The 16975-nt window shown below is 43.7% G+C and overlaps 1 protein-coding gene and 1 long non-coding RNA gene across 9 annotated transcripts in view; one reads left to right on the forward strand and one right to left on the reverse strand.

Annotated features, from left to right (window-relative positions):
- Nucleotides 1–13948, forward strand: part of USP6NL (USP6 N-terminal like) — a 210209-nt gene extending 196261 nt beyond the window's left edge. For all 7 annotated transcript variants that reach the window (XM_061435711.1, XM_061435710.1, XM_061435713.1 and 4 more), the window contains 2 exons: nucleotides 416–568; nucleotides 5970–13948. In XM_061435711.1, coding sequence (XP_061291695.1) covers nucleotides 416–568; nucleotides 5970–7336 — 1520 coding nt within the window. In that variant the 3' untranslated portion in view covers nucleotides 7337–13948. The remainder of the gene's footprint in view (nucleotides 1–415; nucleotides 569–5969) is intronic.
- On the reverse strand, nucleotides 562–6130 carry LOC133258959 (uncharacterized). Of its 2 annotated transcripts, XR_009740210.1 has the most exons (4): nucleotides 6044–6130; nucleotides 3528–3623; nucleotides 2293–2406; nucleotides 562–1534 (listed from the first exon to the last, which is right to left on the reverse strand). It is a non-coding gene; the product is annotated as an uncharacterized LOC133258959 (long non-coding RNA). The 2 variants fall into 2 exon arrangements; XR_009740211.1 differs by lacking the exon at nucleotides 3528–3623.
- Nucleotides 13949–16975: the final 3027 nt, after the last annotated feature.

The raw sequence follows: 16975 nt of genomic DNA on the forward strand, positions 1-16975 counted from the left end.
AAAACTCTGAGACAGTTAAAATACAGACCTAGAAGTGGCTATGCCTGTGGCAGTCACAGCTGTTATCAGGAAAACACATACATCATCCTGGGTGGTCTTTGTCAGTCTCCGGTCTCTAGGAGCTCATGCTCTGGGGAAAAATAATACCCAGGTATGGTTATTCTTACACCTGTGAGAAGGTATTTAGCAGCATTCACCTTTCCCCAGTCCCCCGAGGCTACCTGCTTTTCTCTGTGAACTGCTTTTCTCTGTGCTTTAATATCAGGAAACAGTTTTGTACTAACTGAGTTTTGGTGATAGTCACAAGGCTATTTGGAAGTTGTATGTGGTGCACTCTTAAAAATAGACATCGAATAAAATACGTTTTCTTCTCAACCTAAAGTAGCCATTGTATATTTTTCTCATCTTTTCTTAGAACATCTTATGAGATTGTCCATGGAAGAACTTGTAGAATTTCTTCAGGAGACCTTGGCAAAGGATTTTTTCTTCGAAGATGACTTTGTAATAGAGCAGCTCCAGATTTCTATGGCAGAACTGAAGCGGGCAAAGCTCGACCTTCCAGAGCCTGGTAAGGAAATAGCCAGATGCTTTATGTATAACTTACAGTTAAGATCAGGAGATACTGTGCAGTTAACATGGCCCATTGCTGTGAAAACGTCTGCATACTTGTGATGACATCATGTAAATCAGTGTCTTGTTGGCTGCTTACGGCTTCATTATTTTAAGAAAGAGCAAATATTCATTAAATCTGCCTCTCCTAGTTGGAAAATTAGGAAGTTTAATAGATAGATAATGTTGTTTCAACAGAAGTTAACCATGGCTTAAGTTACCATAACAATCAGCACTCTTTACTTTCACCATCACTTGTAGAACCACATGCGGTACTGGAGCAAGTAGAAGTCCCATTTTATAGAAGAGGAAACTGATACTAAAATGCTAATAAACATGAAGCCCGCAGAAGCTGCAGATAGCAGAGTCCGAGTCTGAGGTTCCTGACTGCTCATCCCTCGTTCTTCGCAGTATGCTGCAGTGTAGATAATATATTTTATTCACTTATTCCAAAACATCTTCCAGTGCCTCCTGTTAGGTTTTCTGCTAGGTGCTGTGTTGGGGATTTAACAACTAAAAAGACATTCCTTCTGTTCTCAGGGTGCACGGAGGAGACCCAGAATTTACGCAGCAACAGTAGAGTATGAATAGAGTCATAATAGAGCTAGAAACAGGGTAAATAGGGAAGGGTGGATGAAGGGTAGTACTGGATGAGAGGGAAAGAAAAAACAAAATGCAGAGAGAGCACAGTAGAAAGTTTTCAGAACACACTTTTGCTAAAAACCAAGATGCTTTGCTTTTAGTTATTTAAGCGCAAGGAGTCTAATCGGTGTTTCTCTGAGGTTTGTTTTGCGTCATCAGGGTTCACCAGAAGTTAAGCCGTCACTGCAGTGGTGGCGTGTGGGCCTGGGCCCAGTGAGGCCAGCGCCCTGCTCCGGGAGGTCCCTCCTCTCATGTAGTGTTGTCCTTCTCTACTGATTCTTTCCTGTCACAGGGAATGCATTTGGAGTAACAGTTACTAACTATATTCTTGCTATTCCAATATTTATTTTTAAATGACTTACCTACTTTTAAAAAGTTTAAAACAAGTTTTAGTAAAAGACACATACATTAATAGAAAAAATATATATAACAGAACTGTTTAAACATGAGAATAAAATATCCAAACCTGTGTAATGGAATGGACTGATTTAGCGTCTAACTAGCAGCTAATGTTTATTGAGTGTCTGCTCTGTGCCACATTCCACACAGTGTCTCATTTAATCCCTCAAATAACTTTTACAAAACACTCAGCCCCAGTCTACACATGAGGAAACTTGGTGGCGGTAGTTTGTAAGATCTTTTTACAGTAGACAGAGATAGAGGAGGTGGGGGTGGATAAATGACCCCGGAGCTGGGTTATTCTCCGGGCTGATGTTCTCTGCTTGGATACAGAAAGCCGCTGTGGTCTTCCGAGGCAGGCCGGCTGAGGGACTTGTAGTTGCGTGTGGTGTCCACTGGGTGGTGACAGAGACCTGAGTACGATGGAAGATGGAGCAGCCAGAAGGGACTAAAGAGACTCCCTTTTTTTTTTTTTTAAGGGATGCTAAGGAGTGTTCTTTTTGTTGTTGTTTTAAAGAAAAAAGTGTTATTCAAGAAAAATAAGAAACTTTTTGCCTTTTTCTGAAATATATCAAGTTACAGTTCCTTTTTTTTTTTTGAGCAGAGTAGTCTAATTCTTGGCAGTGGCATAAAGATATTTACCATTTATGTGATGGAACCCTAGTGAAAAGTGTCATTAGCGTGGTATTTTCACAGAAGCGTCCGTCTTGTGTGTGATGGGAATCATGCTGCTTTCCCACTTCTTCATTTAAACTCCTGGTTTTCAGGGGAGGAAGTGAAGAACAGAATTTTAGGCAAGGAGCTAAAGTGAGGTGAGCAGAAAACAATGTCATGTCTCTTGAAAAGAAGTCCAGAATGAAAGTATGGTTAATAAATATTAATACTTATTGCCTATTTATAGCCATCTGTTTGACATCAATTATGCTTGAATCTTTTAGTTATACCCCGTTGCTTAGGTGTGAAAGGAGATATTTAAACCAAAGACCAAATGCAGCAGAGTGTGTATTAGGCACGTTGGGCGGGGTGGGGGGGGGGGCGCTGCATAGTTTGAATAGTTTGAATCTGTGAAAGATACTGTCCAAGAATGTTTAATGCTTATACGGATCTACTTGTGTGGGAAAAGGGCAGAGAATATTTATCAGCACATGAGACAATGGTGTATGTGCTTCAGAAAGGAATCACTTTATAATGAAGTCGGAGAATATTTTTCTCCTGATCCTGTACTTAGACACAGAGATCAGCTCTCCTGGGCGCAGGGCCCCTGGGTTTTGCTGCTGTGGTTGCCAGATGAGTCCTGGGCCTCACTCAGTCCAGCAGCGGCCTCAGGAGGCCCAACGCTCTGCTGTGGGTATCTCCCCGCCCCATCGCTCCCATTATTCTCCCTGATTCTGGCCCATCCTTCCCCTCCCCTCTTTCCCTTCCTTCTCCTAGGTCCCTCCTCTTGAGAGACAGGGCCCTTCCCACTGCCACGGAGGCCCTTAGAAATGTGAGCAAGTGTACATTTGCTTGCCCTTGAACTGCTGAGGATTTGCACTGTTCAGAGGGCTTGGGTCAGTCACGGGAATCCGTCAGCGACTGCTGGTAGAGGACACAAGTGGGTGCGGAGTCACGGCCCTGCCCGCTCCCCGGTCACAGGTCCCTGTGGACAGGAGCTGCTGTCCCGCGCTGTTCTAAGTTGTGCAGACCCCAGCACTGCGGTCCGGCCCTGGTGCCTGGGAACACACTGACCCTCCCGCGTAGGCCCCCTGGCTTAACCTTCAGTACTATCCATAATATGGGGAGGAGTTAGGGTTTTCAAGCACCTAGGTTTTAGAAGGCTCTTTCTTATATGCTTGTCTATTGCTCCTTTCAAAGCACTCTCCTTTTTTCCTACTTACAATCTTTATGGGAGCTAAGGGCTGTATCCTCTAAATAGCTTTGTTCAGTTGAGGTATCCATCGTTACCTCTTAGAGTCCTCGTTCCTAGTGAGAGACTGACATTCAGCAGTTAATTATAGACATCATGTCCTTTTGTTTGCACTGAATTTTTTTTTTTCCCTCCAAATCCTGCTATATCTAGTTTCTTAGCTATATAGATCTTGGGTATTTATTACTGTTATGTCTCTGTACTGTTTATTTGAGTGATAACATCATTACTCTAATTAAGACTAATTACATATGAATGAGTGGACATTCTGTCAAAACCTCAGTTGTGATTCTGTTACTATTTTAGACACTAGACTGCAAAATAAGTAGGACTGCACTTTGAGCCGGTTATCGACTCCTAAGGTGAAAGGGAGATGTATTATGGGTGACCGTGAAAGACCTTTAAGAAGCTACTTTTTGGATGTTTTAAAACAGTTGCAGATTTTTTCCCTCCCGGTGTGGATTTTGGCCTCTTGACCATTCAGTAAATGGAACATGCTAAAATTTTCTTTTAATTCTAATATGATGTGTAGATGCATAGAATATTAATGTCTCTTCTTAGAGAAATGTGTATATTGGCTTGAATATAAAGTAGTGTTAAGTGTAAGGTGAATACTTTTCTCACCCTTTATATTGAAAAATTAAAAATCCCTCATATGTATAACACATACCTTTCCATTTTGCTTCAGGCATGAAATTACCACCTCAGTCTATTACTTCCTCATTTTTTCATTCCTTTTCCTGAGAAATACAGGCCTTATATTTGCAATTCTGCATTTTACCATACATCCTATTAGTCTTTGCTGATGCATGCCTTTTATGTATCCGGAAGATTTCAGGATGGAAATCTCTGGATATGAGAACATAGGGACAGGATATGATGTGGTATTATTTTCCCCAGATGTTCAATTCTCTCTTAGTCTTCTTTCCTCCCTACTTCTTCCTTCCACTTTACCTAGAGCAGCTTTGTTTATATTTTTTTATTTATTGGAGTTTCATATGAGAGTTGGTTAGAGAAGGAGAATTTCCTTTTAAAAAGTTAAAAAAACCCACTGAATTAGGGAAACACAAAGTTTATTTTTAGCTCAGTAACTCTGAGTCTGGCGGCTCATCTATTTAAAGGTTATTTACCATCATTCTCCGCTCCCTTCCAAGGAAAAGCTCATTGAACTTTTTTAATATCTTAAAATTATGATATGTGGGTAAATAATAGTTATCATCACCTAAACCATGAGCTACATGAAAGCAAGGTGGCGTCTGCCTGCTCACAACTGTGGACCCATGGCTTCCTCCTAACCGTTTGTTAGGTGGGGGGGACATTTGAAGAGAGAAACAACTTATTTTTAAGTGAGAATGTATGATTTTGTAGTGACAGGTAGAAAGCATATATCTTAAACTTTGGAATTTTTACAAGTGAAGTCTGTCATCTTTTCAAGATGGTATTTATGGGTGTCCATATTATGGTGGATTGTTTTTACACACTGTTTACTAAATGCGCATTCCTTTAATTCCTCTTTAATTTTCTGGTGTTATTTGAAATGTAAAACTAAAAGTATCTAATATGATTTTCTCTTTCTTTTTTCCTTTTTTTGCATTTAAAGTAGGACCCTGTTAGAATATTAATTTGGAAGTACAGAATATTGTTTCTTTTTATCCTGTGAAGTTACTTGAGAGAATAATAATGAGTGATTTGGGTATAACTTGGAGCCACAGTTGGTCATCAGTTGACCTTTAAACTTGGCAGACTTGCTTGAAGTTGATAGAAACTATTTTACTGAGAGTCTAAACTCTTTTAGTTGAGGAATGCTTAAGTGGAAGGAATGTAATAGTAAGACATTGAACTACTGACCTGCAAGATTGTTTTAGGAATAGAAATGAGAATATCAGCTTTGCATTTTTGAAAAAGGTAATAGCTTAACAAAATTTAATAATCATCTTATACAATTCTGTGACCCTTGCTCATGGGGCTTCCCTGTTGGCTCAGACGGTAAATAATCTGCCTGCCAGCTTTGATCTGAGGGTCCAAAAGATCCCCTGGAGAAGGGAATGGCTACCCACTCCAGTATTCTTGGGAAATATGGACAGAGGAGCCTGGTGGGCTACAGTCCATGGAATCCCAAAGAGTGGGACACTACTGAGTCACTATCACTTTTTCTTACTACTCATATAAGGGTATATAAAATCTTCCGATCTGCACATTGTCTAATAAGACTTTTGAGTTTTGGAACGTTTTCATGTCAATCTCTCTAAAAAATGCTTCTCCTAAGCTACTAAAATGTTGCATGTCTCTGTTGTGGGTATGCATGTTGAGTGCGCAAGTGAAGAGTAAGCAGAAATTCATTGATTGTAAGTCTTAGGTTTGGTACTGTTTGCTCATGCACATATGGCACTTATGAATGTGTCTTTCCCTTTAGGCAAAGAGGATGAATTTCCAAAGAAACCTTTGGGGCAGCTTCCCCCTGAAGGTCAGTCAGCTGGTGTTACTCACCTGAGCAACGGACAGAGGAGCGTGGGCAGGTCGAGTCCCCACCCTGGCGGTCGGAGAGGCAGCGGCTCGCCCCACAAGATCCACGAGCCCTCCCCACCCCACCCACGCCGGACCGGCACCCCCGAGAGGGCGAGGCAGCAGTGGCGGAAGTCGTCGGACGAGGAGGGTAAACGGCTTCGCGACGAGGCGGAGGCGCAGGCGCAGGCGCAGAGGAGACTCCCACCGGGCGCCCAGGACGGCTCCGGGCAGTACAACCACGCGGCGGCCAATCAGAACAGCAACGCCACCTCGCGCGCCCGGAAGGAGTTCGCGCCCCGATGGCACAAGCCTTCCGAGGCCGCGGTTCTGGAGAAGACCGCCAAGTCCGCTGTGGAAGGCCGGAGCCGGGCCGCACCCCCCGCGCTCGCCGACCCCCGGGCTCCCCACGTGAGGCAGAAGACGAAGGTGCTGGATGCAGATGAGGGCAAGCGCGGCTCCACGGCCTCTCAGTACGACAACGTGCCCGAGGACGGTCCGGGAGGCGCCGTGGAGGAGGCGCTGGAGCGCGCGCGGGCGCAGAGCCCCCGGAGGCCCGCCGAGCCGGGCGCCAGCCCGTCCAGAGCCCCGCCCAAGTTCGCCTTCAAAGTCCTGCCTTCGAGTTACGCCCAGCACCCGTTCCTGCCAGACGGGGAAGATCGCGGGCCTGCGCACCCCCCTTCGTACAGTAACCCCCCCACCTACCAGGGCAGCTCTCCAAAACGGGTCCCCGCCGCCAACAGCAGCTTCCCGTTTCCCCCCGGGGCACACACAAATCCTTCCCGGAGACCTTACGGCTCCACACTTTCAATCAGTGCTTCTCCAGAGAAATCTTACAGCCGCCCGACTCCTCTGGTCCAGCCGTCGAGTCGAATAGAAGTTCTCCCTGTTGATCTTGGTGCCGGCGGATATTCGGGCAATTCAGGGTCCCCAAAGAATGGGAGATTCATCCTTCCTCCAGGGGATTGTTTGCCAGATAACAGAAAATGGTCAGAAGTTGGTTACACGTGGAGACCAGAGATGCACGGACAGCCGTGGACAAGAGATGTCAACCGTGGCCACTTGAGCAGTTTCCCAAGACACCCCACTTTTCACCACGCCCCCTATCAGGACCACTCTCTCCCCTCAGTCTCCGTAGATGGTCCAGTGCGGTATAGAACTTCCCCAGCTCTGGAAGACGCCACTTCACCCGGGTTTCAGTATTCAGGGCCCTCGCCTCCAGCGTATCACTACAGAAATCGGGATGGACTCTCTATGCAGGAGTCAGTATTGCTGTAAGAATTCATTTGTACTTGCTGCAGACAAGAGAATAGAAACCGTATGAGACCTGAATTGCTATGTTTATAATTGCCAAAGCAGTATTTTATACGATTGTAAAGAACTCGCACAGTTCTCATGTATGTCAGTAATAAGAATATATGGAAGTGATTTCATCCCCACCTAGATGCTGCTTAAAGACGAGCTTTTAACGTGCATCATCACCGAACCCATTAAAAGGAATTTAATCTGGAAACATAGCAATAGCATTTAGGGATGCACGCACAGTTTCATTAATATCTTTCTCCAAAATCTGAATATTTGTACTCTCTTAGCCCATTCTATTTTGAGTAATGTTACAAAGCACTGAAAAGCAGTAGAATAGATATTTTTAAGGCTCTACCTAGTGTATGTGTTTTTTAATAGCTACTATATAGGCATCTACCCATATACAGTCAAACAGAACTAAAAAAATGTTAAAAGAACTTTTAATCTAGATCCATGGAATAATTTATTCTCCTTTTCCCTAACTTATCTTTTAGTCAGGTTTTGTCCGTCCACCGCCACGTCCCCTCGTTTTATTTTTAACCCAGGTCCTAAAGTGACTTGAGGGTTTGCCCTGACTTGATTCAGCATCTCATGGAATGCTCAGCTTTCTCATTCAGCTTTCAGTCTGAAAATTAAAGACATTGGAGAGAAAGGCTAACCACTTAATGGTGCTTAAAAAAATCAGTGCAGTTTAAGTTTTGTTTTCAGAAGTGCAGCACGCAGTGTGTCCATGTTCACAGAGAAGTCCGCTTTTGTGTGTCTGTGCCCTTTTTTCTGGTCTGACTCCTACAAAGCTCAGAGCAGAGTATGCTTGCCAGACGCCCAGGAAGTGTGTGCATAACTCTCCAGTGGATGCCAGCTGAAGTTGCAAGTTACCGATCACCAGTCACTCATAGCAGAACCAACTGCTTTGAAATTCATTTGAAAGCAGGATTAATAATATGGTCCTTTCTTACTTCTGTCCCTTAAATTCCTGTGAAACCTCTCTACAAAGGGCAGGGAGATACTTACATGGTCTTTTCCTGGCCCTCTTCCTTTAAAGAATGTTGTCAGTGGATATTGCTGCTCTTAGGCCATTAAATTATTGCTTTGTAAAATTGTAAAAAATGATCCTAATTATTACTAGGAATCTCAGATTTTGGTCCTTTTTTTTTTTTTTTTAAATAGCGTGGCTATCATTTTTTCAGAAATCTTTTTTTTGGTTGGTTGGTTCAGTGAAAAAAGTTCAGTTTCATGGTAACAAATCAGCAATGTATTTCAGAATATTCTTTTACACTACAATGACCAAAACAGCGACCAAGTTTTGGGCACTCCAAGAAAGTATGTCTTTAGGTTTCACTGGAGAGCTTGTTTTCACCCTTACCTTGCTCTTGTTCGAACAGTAGAGAATAGAAAACCTAACACTGATGGTTCTTCTTGTAAATTGGGGCTTTTAAGCTTTCAAGGTACAGAAGTATATGTTATAAAATGAGAGTAACATTTGTTTAGCTAGTGAATGTGACAATATTTTTTATGTATATAATGAGTCTAATGTAATTTTAATCAACTTGGTAATGATGTTATTAAAGGGCAAAACAAATGCAGTGTATTAGCAGCTGAGCACTGCATAGAAACTCCGACAAAATCCAAATACCACAAGACTCCCGACCCAGATCATGTGGAAGCTGAGAAATAAATGTATATAAAAATGTAGCTGGGGATGTGAACTCCAATTTTAAACCTTGATTCTGTGACTTGTAATAATCCAAGCTGTACAATTTAGTTTATGATAGCAGCATCAAAGCTGCTTCAAAATATATATATATCAACAGTGGTAAATACTGTAGATTTATATATATATATATGCAAAAAATATATACACACACTATTTTCTTATGTCATCTATGACATTTTTTTATCTGTATACTTTTTTTGATGTGATTGTTTTTAACATGCTGAAGAAGTATATTTTGTTTGTGTCTTTTATGTGCTCTGTTCATATGGCATCTCTGACTTTTCTAAACCTTGTTCACTTCTAACTGAGTAGATATGACCCAGTATTTGCCTCCATGACTATATATATTGCAGTTCTGTGTTACATGCTTTACTAGCTTCCAGTAATTCTGTATTTAGAACCGTATCACCTGCCTTTATTTAATCAGCCATTTTTAATAGCTTACAAGTCTGTTAGTGTGTGAAATTCACTCAGTTGTGTCCAACTCGTTGCTACCCCCATGGACATATATAGTCATGGAATTCTCCAGGCCAGCATACTGGAGTGGGTAGCCTTTCCCTTCTCCAGGGGATCTTCCTAACCCAGGCAGGGATTGAACCAGGTCTCCCACATTGCAGGCGGATTCTTTACTAGCTGAGCCACAAGGGAAGCCCTTTTAATAGCAGTAAGGAATTATTTTCAGTTTTCCTCCATTGTGAAATGTAGCTGTTGGTTTTTCAAGTAGGAAAATTTAATTTGAAATTATTTTGCCACCATCCACTTTTACTCTTTCAAATTTATCTTTTAATAAAATAAATAATGAAATGTTAAAAGATGGAATAATATTCATATAGGAGGTTAAGTATATTTATAAAAAATCTGGTAAGGATCTTCATTTTTTTCTCTAGATATATACGAGGTAAATATTTTACCACTGTTAAGTCTTTTCTTCATAGCAGTTTTGCTTAACACAGTAAGCACTTTGATATAGTTTATATATTTTTTTTAATAGTTTGAAAAATTAAACTAGACCTAGTGTCTCAAAGAGTTTTAAAACTTCAGCTCTTTCAGGTGCTTATGTTTCCAGGATGTTTAAAACAGAAGACAGCTTTGGGAGCCGATAGATGCCTATCCTGTCAAACCAGACATACAGGGGAGGAACAGAATGCATTTTCCTCCTGCCCTCTAGGTTCTCCATCCAGACCTCATAGATTGGGCAGATAAAGGACAGACAAGTAGGAGAAAAGCAGCCAGAAGGCCATTCGCACGTGTGTCCTGCCTTCACGGGATCCAGTGATGAGGTGCTCCAGGGGAGGGTTAGCTTGGGGTTTCTCCACCCAGCTTAGCTGGGGAAAGGGAGGGATGGGGAAGAAAGGGCACTTACGTAAAAGCAAATGACTTTCTAGAAAATAAATGGGCCTTCAGCAAAGCAGATAGGAGAAATGATCATGTGTCCTGGGGGCTGAGTGGGGTGCCAGAAGAGGAGATTATATATAAAGTTGCCTGGGGAGGGGATTTATGACAATTGCATTCTTTGGGAAGGCTCTGCTTTTAGGCAGGTAAAGGGTTTCAGGGACTCATAACTTCAGCTCAAAAATCGTTTGTACCCCCAAAGTGGCATGTTTTGGGGTGACAGGTCCTAAGCCTCTTCACCATCAGTGACAGAACGCTTCTCTAAAGAAGGAAAAGAGATTCAGTCTGGGACATCTCCAAAGAAGAAAAATAGATGTTTACAGGATGTGATATTTTAACTTTTTTTCATTTTAAGATACTAAGTTTTATGTCACAGTGAGTGTCACTGTATATTTGTAATCATTTCCAATCTTTGTCTCAGGGCTCGTTACACCATAAGCACAAAAGTGATGCCTAGTCAATATTTTGCTAAGATCTCTTTTCTTTTCTTTTTCTATGATTAGAGAAAAACATTCCAGGTCCACAAATAGGGCTTTATTCACACAGGATCTACAGCTTAATCTTCTGGAAACACTATTCTCAGTTATCTTTTACATTCACGCCTTTGTTTTCGGATGCTCTTGATTGTGGGTTATTTAAGATTGGTTTTGGCAGTTTGTTTTAATTGTCCTTTAATGGATTTTACATTTCATTTCTAATAGTAACATTAATACTTATTGATCAGACAGTTTTAATAAGTCAGACTTTACTTTTACAATGACGTAAGGTGTTGAGAACAGGACAAAGGATTCCATTTAACACTTGTGAATTGTACTCTCAGAAGGGTTTTCGGTTATAGATAAATCTAAGCATAACTGCCACCATTTTATCAGTAAGAATCCTGAAAAATAGAGGAAAAAATAACAGATTTCATAAGAGTGGATCTTGACCCCTGCTGCTCGTTAGAACTAACTGGGGAAATTTTTTTTTTAATCAAGTGTATATTCCCACTGTGAGCTGTCTCAAAAATTCTTAACAGACCCCTTTCAGAGTTTCAAAACTGATTTCGGGTAAGTTAGGAACATTTCGACTGGAAAGATGAACATCCCCAGCCATCTCACAGTTCTGATGAACTGCTGGCAGTGGTGGGAAGTGGCAGTGACTTCAGCCCAAGGCCAGACCCTGTGCTTCCTCTCATCACCTCTTACAACAGTTCTTCCAAATAGATTGAGCCTTATGAGGATTTCCGTTTTCCTGGATAACTTCTGTCACTTTTCCTTAAGTGACCTGCTGAAAAGAGGCCCAAGCTGTCAGGAAGCCCATGGAGAAGCCGAGAAGGTGCTGCACACTGGTGTCCACCTGACCAGTCAGCATTTCATTGAGCCCCTACAGTGTACTAGTCGCCTTGGGACGGTGCTGGGTTCATACTTCAAGATAGGAGGTGTGTTTTATAGTCTGTGTCTCAGTTCAATGTTGGCGATGGGACGTGTACAGGTGACCATTGTGGGCACAGAAAAGCCCAGTGCTGGAGGGTCTGGGAGGGCCTGTGCGGGAGAGAGAGTAGACGGACTGAAGGGAGGGAGAGGGGCGTTTGTAGAGAAGGGATGCACGCAGCCTCGTGCTGTGTGTGGGGAAGTTCTCGCTTTGGCGTGTGTGTCTGGGATGGGGTGGGAGAGTCTGCAAAGACCTGGCCTGGGGGCCTGTGTGCCCTGTGGAGGCGGATGTAGGGGTATAGGCCTGGGGGATGTTTGGACGGTTGCAACAGGTGTTATTTCTAAAAGGTGGTACGGATCCCAGCACCAGGGGAGAAATTACCAAGAAAAGGTAATGAACTTGAGAACTATTTACCAAGTAAAAATTGGCGAAACTTGATAATTGATTGAATGTAATCATAACAATTAAGGATAATAGCTAACATTACTGAATGCTCGCTGTGTGTCTGGCATTGTGCTCGGCATATTACCCGTATTAATTCTCCCAATAACTGAAGTGTATGACCTTAGTTCCCAGTTTACATATGAGAAAACTAAGGCTCAGGGAGTTGAAGTGACTTGGCCCAAGTTACACAGCTGCTAGGAAAAGAGACCCAGGCAGGACTTGAATCTGAGTCTAGAACTTCCATTCCCTCACTGACAATTTTAAGAAAGTATTATTTACCTACCATAAAATTCACCCATTTAAGTATACACATCAGTGATTTTTTAGTAAATTTACGGAGTTATGCAGCCATCACAGCACACCAATCTTAGAGCATTTCCATTACCTCAAAAAGCTCTTTTCCCCATTTGCAAGATCCATTCCCACCCACAGCTTCAGGCAACTTAATCCACCGTCTATCTCTGATTTGTCTTTTCTGGACCTTGAAATGGAATCAGACAATATGTGGGGTTTTTTGCATCTGACTTCTTTTTGCTTTTTGAGGTTCATCCATGGGTAGCAAGTGTCAGTATCCACTTTCTTCTTTATTGCTGACTAGGAGTCTGTTGTCTGGCTATCACACTTTGTCCCTCCAGTCACTAGTTGATAGGCATTTGGGTTATTTCCACTAGCTGCTCTGACCATTTGTGCCAAGTGTTTGGCCTTGTTTTCATTTTCTTTGGGTGTATATTTAGCCGTGCTGTTGCTCGCTTTTATGATAAACTTGTGTTTAACTTTTAAAGAAGCTGCCACACTCTTTTCCATCATATCTGTATCATTTACCTTCCCACCAGCAGTGTATGAGGGGTCTGATTTCTCCACGTCCTCGCCGATGCTTGTTCTGTATTTTTGGTTAAAGCCATTCTAGGTGTGAAGTGATATCTCACTGTGACTTTGATTTGCATTTCTCAAATGGCTAATGATGTTGAGCAGCTCTTTGTGTTTTTATGACTCATTCGTGTGTATTCTTTGGTGAAATCTCTATTGATATCTTTTGCTCACTTGTTTAATTGGGTTTTCTTATTTTTTTAAAGCAAGCATTCTTAAAATACTCTGGATACAATTCCTTTGTAAGACATAAGATCTGCAAATATTTTCTCCCAGTCTGTGACATGTCTTTTCAGTTTCTTAATGATGTCTTTTGAAGTATGAGTGTTTTTAATGAAGTCCAGTTTATTGTTTTTTTTCCTCCATGGATCATGCTTTTAGTATTGTATCTCTCTGCCTAACCCAAGGTGATGAATGATTTTTCTCCCATGTCTTATTTCAGAAGTTTTACAGTTTAGCTCTTACATTGAGATCTATGAGCCATGTCAAATTATTACTGTTATAAGGTGTGAGGGAAGGATCTAAGTTGATATGCATGTTCAATGGTCTCCGAACCAAGTTTAAAAGACAGTGCTTTCCAAAACTGAATTGCCTTAGTACCTCTATCAAGAAATCAATGAATCATATAAGTGTTTAAGTTTCGAAAACAAGAAGTGTACATCCTCCAACTTTGTTCTTTCTCAAGTTGTTTTGACTCTTCTGGTCCAGTGTTATGCTTCTTTTGTTAAAGTTATGCCTGTTGTATTTTTCTTGCACTTGTGACTAGAATTGTGTTCTTCAGAACCTGTATGCTCGCACACATCATTCTGTACTGCTGAGCGGAACAGAAGGCCAGAGGTTGATTTCTGCAGTTCCCTGGTTGGGCCATGGGAGGGACAGTGAGGCCACCATCTGATGAATCCGGGAGAAGGAGTGGGTTTAGGGCTGACGAGGAGACGGCTTCTGTTTGGACCCATAGAATCTGAACAGTGGGGTACGGACACATCGAGCAGATGGGCAGCTGGTGATTGTGGAGAGATTTGGACTTGCTGGCACGTAGGGGTCAAGTCATAGGAGAGCACCTGCCTGGGGAGGAGATGAGCTAAGGAAGGGAGCGTGAAGGACTCGGAGGCACCGGCCTGGACTGGGGTTCCACGGCACACAGGCCCAGTGATTAAGGACGGAGCTTCTGCATCAGACTGAGTCGAGTTTGAAGTTGGCGCCCGAGGCATCCACTGGCCTCCGTCCTGGGGAAGGAGGAGCAGGACCATAGCATCTGTGCCCTTCTCTGGGGTATGCAGACTGCAGTGCTCGTTTCCTGGAGTTGTGAGGATTCAACAAGCTGATTGGCGCACGGTTTCCAGGAAGGCATCACCACGCAGTAGTAAGGAAGAAGGTTACCTGTCCTCCCAGCCCCCGCAGAGCTGGGCGTTAGTGACCAGGAGGGCCGCAGCCCTGACTACATGGAGCTGAGAGTCTCACGAGCAACACAGCGGCACACGTGTCACGACAGGACACCTGCGGGGGGTGGGGGGGGGAGGATGGCCCAGGGCGATGGGAGAGGAGGGGCCCTGGCTGGGGGGCTGCAGGTCCCAGGAAGGAGGAGAGGTCAGCAGCCTAAGTGCAGGAGAAGATCCAGTGACTTGACTGAAGAGATGGTTGGAGTTTGATAGGGCGTTGGGGCTGTCATCTGCTGTCATTCCTAGAGCCACGGCCAGGTTGGCACGTGTGGGAAGCAATGCCACTCTCTCCAGAGCAGGGTGGGGGCGTAGTGGGAGGGTTGGGCCTACATGGGGAAAATGATGCCAGTTAGAGGGCAGTTCTGACCCTTCACGTGCTTGGGAACCGCTACCAGGCTGCCCTTGGTTTTATTCCAGTTTGTTACTTTCTGTATTCCTGGAGATTAAAACATCAATAATTAAAACTCCCTGTAGATCAAACTTTCCACTTTGATTTGGAGGAAAGTCAGCATAATTTGAAGATAAAGCTGGCTGCATCAAGACCTCTCACATCCTTCCCTGGAACACCCTTGACTTTGGAGAGCACATCTGTAAGTTTTGCTGCAGGTGGTACCCTAAGGAGATTTGATGTGGGAGTTGGCCGTGTGTGGGTGTGCAGAGGCTCACTTCTCTGAAAGCCAAATATGAATCCACAATGAACCACGGCTCCCAGATAGCTCAGCCGGTCTTGAATGCATTCATCAGCTCCACTGAGATCCTGGTGTGACTCTGGGCAGGTCCCTGAGCCTTTTGGGGCCTGGGTTCTCTGATCTGCAAACTCTAGAGGTGGAAGGAAGAGTCTGAAAAGGGTTCTGCCCCAAATTCTCTAAGGGGAGGGTGCCCCAACCCCAGGCCTGTGTGTCTGCTTTGTGCAGCTGCCATGTCAGGCGGTCTGAAGATAGTGGTGAGCAAAGAACAGATGGCCTTGTGGCATTAAGGAGCAGGCGGACGTGTGGGGAGGGTTGGCATTCATGCTTTCTTACAAATGAAGACCCACATCTATGGCACAGACCAGAAGGGTGGGGAACCCAGTGCGCTCAGCCCCTGTATGACAAGCACGAACATGATGCTTATGAGAAGAGATGTGGCTCAGATTGGTCCTGCGGGGAAGTCACCACGGAAACGCACAGAGGAAACTGGCTCACAGCCATGGGAAGTGAGGGACCCTCACAAGACAGCCAAGGAGCAGAGGATGGATGCAAAGGAGTAAATAAGACCTAGACACTCAGGTTGCTGTATGGATGCAGTGTTAAATCATCAACCACATCTGTACCCACAAGTCATACCATTAGCAGGACCACCTCTGAAAGGGCAGAGAGCGATGGCCCTGGTGGTGCACAGCTTGGTGGAGTCATCATAGCTTGACTGGAAGTCATCATAGCTATGCCCCTGTCTGAGCTGCCACTCACCAGCAGGGTGAGCTTGGGAAAGCCATGTTTCCTTCTGGGCCTCACTGTCTCAGCTCTAAAATGTGGGCGTTGGAGCTGGATGGGCTGGTGGAGATGATGTCGGAGAGCAGGTCTCAACCAGGGTGGTGAACCAGAGTCTCTTGGGAAGCTGCCCAAAATACTGGTGCCCAGGCCACCCCAGATGAATGAGGCAGATCTCTGGGGGTAGGGCTCAGAAATTAGGATTCTTCTTAAAAATTAAGCCCACAGCAGCCCAACAGTTCACGACTCTGTTATCTGTCCATCAGACCCGAACCACGTGATGCAGTTGTATAGGAATAAGCCACAAGCAGCCAGAGTCCTGGGGTCAAAACCTCTGATGAGAAGCCACGAATGACATGCCCGCCTCTGCCACCAAGCAAACTGTTTTGACCATGAAGAAAGGAGATGTCGCTCCATCTCCGCCTCTACGTCATTGTTGTTCTAGCTTCTGTGGCCTTCTGTTACTGTCTGTGAACACCTTACAATCATGTGAAGGCATTTTTATCTAGAGAATGAAGTGGTGTCTGGAAAGAACTCAGGTTTGCAGCAGGCTTGGAGATGAGTCTCAGCTTTTCCAGTAGCCTTTCTGAACCTTAGCCTCTTGAGTGAAATAGAGAAGATGAAGCATTCTCCACAGGCCTGCTCTGAAGATGTACTGAGATGATGTACATCATGTGTACATGATGTGCAATACAGCGCCTGGGACATGTGCTCAGTAAGGTTAAACGATGAATAGAAATGTCTGTATAGGGAATAGACTAATATCACTTATATTTGAAGTTTGTTTTTCCCCTTTGAGACTTGTGAAGTACCCCCAAGTGGAATATGAGCAAAGAACAGTGAAAGAAAATGTACGGATAGAGAAATACAACGC

The sequence above is a fragment of the Bos javanicus genome, chromosome 13, assembly GCF_032452875.1.
Source record: "Bos javanicus breed banteng chromosome 13, ARS-OSU_banteng_1.0, whole genome shotgun sequence".
NCBI lineage: Eukaryota > Metazoa > Chordata > Mammalia > Artiodactyla > Bovidae > Bos > Bos javanicus.